Source organism: Penaeus monodon, chromosome 23 (assembly GCF_015228065.2).
Source record: "Penaeus monodon isolate SGIC_2016 chromosome 23, NSTDA_Pmon_1, whole genome shotgun sequence".
Lineage (NCBI taxonomy): Eukaryota > Metazoa > Arthropoda > Malacostraca > Decapoda > Penaeidae > Penaeus > Penaeus monodon.
In genome coordinates, this window is record NC_051408.1 from 33,572,292 (window position 1) to 33,574,767 (window position 2,476).

The following is a 2,476-nucleotide window of genomic DNA, read 5'->3' on the forward strand; positions in this document are numbered from 1 at the left end:
CTATTCTAAAAAATATATTATGGAATAATGTAATGATATAAAAATACATCAATATCTATCTTTTTTTATTATACATTAAAATAATTATATAGAAAAACATTGCCCATCTTTCTAATCCAATTTTCATATAAATAAAATGTTAGTTTCTTCACAATTTGCAATATTCCAAATACCTGTATAAGAAATCGTTATCCTCTTTAAACGACAAACGCAACCCACCTTGAGGCTGACTGTCACGTGTCCCTTCATCTTCAGAATCAGTGTAAACGTCTTCTACCCTCACAGGAACACGTCCTGTGCTGGAAGTCACACCAGCTACTTTTTGCTCACTCTGTTAAGTACATTTCCTTTAAATTCTGAAGGTTACAATTATCATCAACTATTTTCATTATGACATTACAATTTAACAATCTTGAAAATGCATGAAAAAGAGCATAAACTTCTTCTGTGCTAAATTGTTGTACAAGAAAGAAATATAAGCACAAACTCTTCTCCTTAAGTTTTATATCATACCTCTGCTTCTATATCCATTATATCTTCTGCCTCTGAATCGCTGTAAATTGATTCATTTAACTTATTCACCACCACAGGCTCTTGTGCATCTGGATCCCTTGACTCAAGTTCTGACTCTTCGGCAGATGCATCCCACTTTGGGCTTTCCTCCACTTTTTTCTCTGTCTTTTCCATTTCTGCAGCTCCTTTCTCTTCTTTCTCAACTCCCAAATCATCTTTAGTACCTAATGGTTCACAGATATTTTTCTGTTCTGTTTTGAATATTGTCTGAGTTTCTGGTTGGTCAGTTTCCAGTTCACCACCACTGGGAACCTTTTCTGCATCTAGCAAGTCTGAGTCTTTGTCAACTTCCATTACTTCCTGAACTTCAACAGGAGTGGTCTCCTCTTTACAGATGGGACTCTTAACATCATGTTGAATATCTGTAGTACATTCACTTTTTTCTACTTCAATATCCTTTTCTTTTCTTTCTGTTACCACTTCTTCATATTCGTCACCAGCAGTATGAGAAATCTGACTAACAACTTCCAACTTGTCCACCTTGGAGAGACTTAACTCATCTTTATTCTCCACTTGGGCAGAATTTTCAATCTTGGGCTCAACTGGCACTTCTTCAGAATCACTGGTGCAGTGTTCTTCTTCAAGTTTTAATTTAGAATCATGCTCAATCGGACTATCAATTCTATCAGACCCCTTTTCATTTTTAGGTGAACTGGCGAGCTTTTCCTTATCTACATCAACATGATGTTCAGCTTTCTTCTCCCCTTCACTTTCATAGCCTAAATGACTGTCATTAACATCTCCATCACTCTGTTCATCTGCATTACCATGGCTAGAAAGACTTATATCTAACTCATTGTCACCTATAGCAGCATCATTTTTATCCTCACTGTCATAACTACCTATTTCAACATTATCATGACTGGAGACACTCTTGTCCATTGCATCATCTGCTTCACTCACTTCATCAGCATTGCTATGGCTTGACATGCTTTTATCTACTTCCATGTCAGCATCTTCACTTGCTTCATCAGCATGATCATGACTTAAACCACTTTTATTTGCTACTTCACCAGTATCTTCTTCACTGATTTCCCCAATATTGTCATGACTTGCAATGCTTTTATCTACCTCCATGTCAGCATCTTCCCCTTCACTTGCTACATCAACATTATCATGGCTCGATACACTTTTATCATCTCCCCCTGCAGCATCTTCTTCACTGCCATCATCCATATTGTCATGACTTGAAATGCTTCGGTTTCCCTTATTAATGTCATCACTGTCACTTCCCTCAGCATGATCAAAACTGGAAAAACTTTTATCTAGTTCCTCCTCTCTCACTTCCATATCATCTGACCCAGGTTTTGAGGAACTTTTGTCTAAATCACCACAACTGCTTTGTCCTTGACCCACCTCCTGTACACTGGGTGATACTTTCTTTATTTCTTCCTCCTTGCTGTCAGTTTCCTCAGTACTGCAAACTTTCTCAACATTGGCACTTTCCCCACTAGCTTCCTCATGATCTTGTTCAGTACCCTTGACAATTTCTGTGGCTTGCAGGTCCCCCCCTTGATCTTCCGGTGAGGCTTGTCTTCCATCCTCTACCTCCTTGGACTCCTTGGTTTTTGGTTCTTGTCCCTCACTACAATCTTTCTCAACATCTTTTTCCCCCACTAACATCTTCAGCTGTATCCTGTTCATTACTGGCTTGACTATGTGCAGCATACTCTTCTGAAAAAGCTGTACTTGTATTGCTCTGCACCTGGGATGTTAGTATGGCTGAAGGGGTGGAATTTGAAAGGTCTTCATCACTATCATCATCAGAATCAAAAATACTTGGAATTCTTGTTACTGGCCAGATTTTGTCAGCCATCTTGTTGGAATCTGTGAAAGAAAACATATTTAAAACATTTAAGGAAATTAAAATAAGGATCAAAATTACATATCTTATATCTGAGCT

General features: G+C 38.0%; 1 protein-coding gene across 1 annotated transcript in view; it reads right to left on the reverse strand.

Annotated features, from left to right (window-relative positions):
• Window positions 1–2,476, reverse strand: part of LOC119587934 — a 36,665-nt gene that overhangs the window by 30,984 nt on the left and 3,205 nt on the right. The window contains 3 exon segments of the mRNA XM_037936644.1: window positions 220–331; window positions 514–2,181; window positions 2,183–2,400. Coding sequence (XP_037792572.1) covers window positions 220–331; window positions 514–2,181; window positions 2,183–2,389 — 1,987 coding nt within the window. The 5' untranslated portion in view covers window positions 2,390–2,400.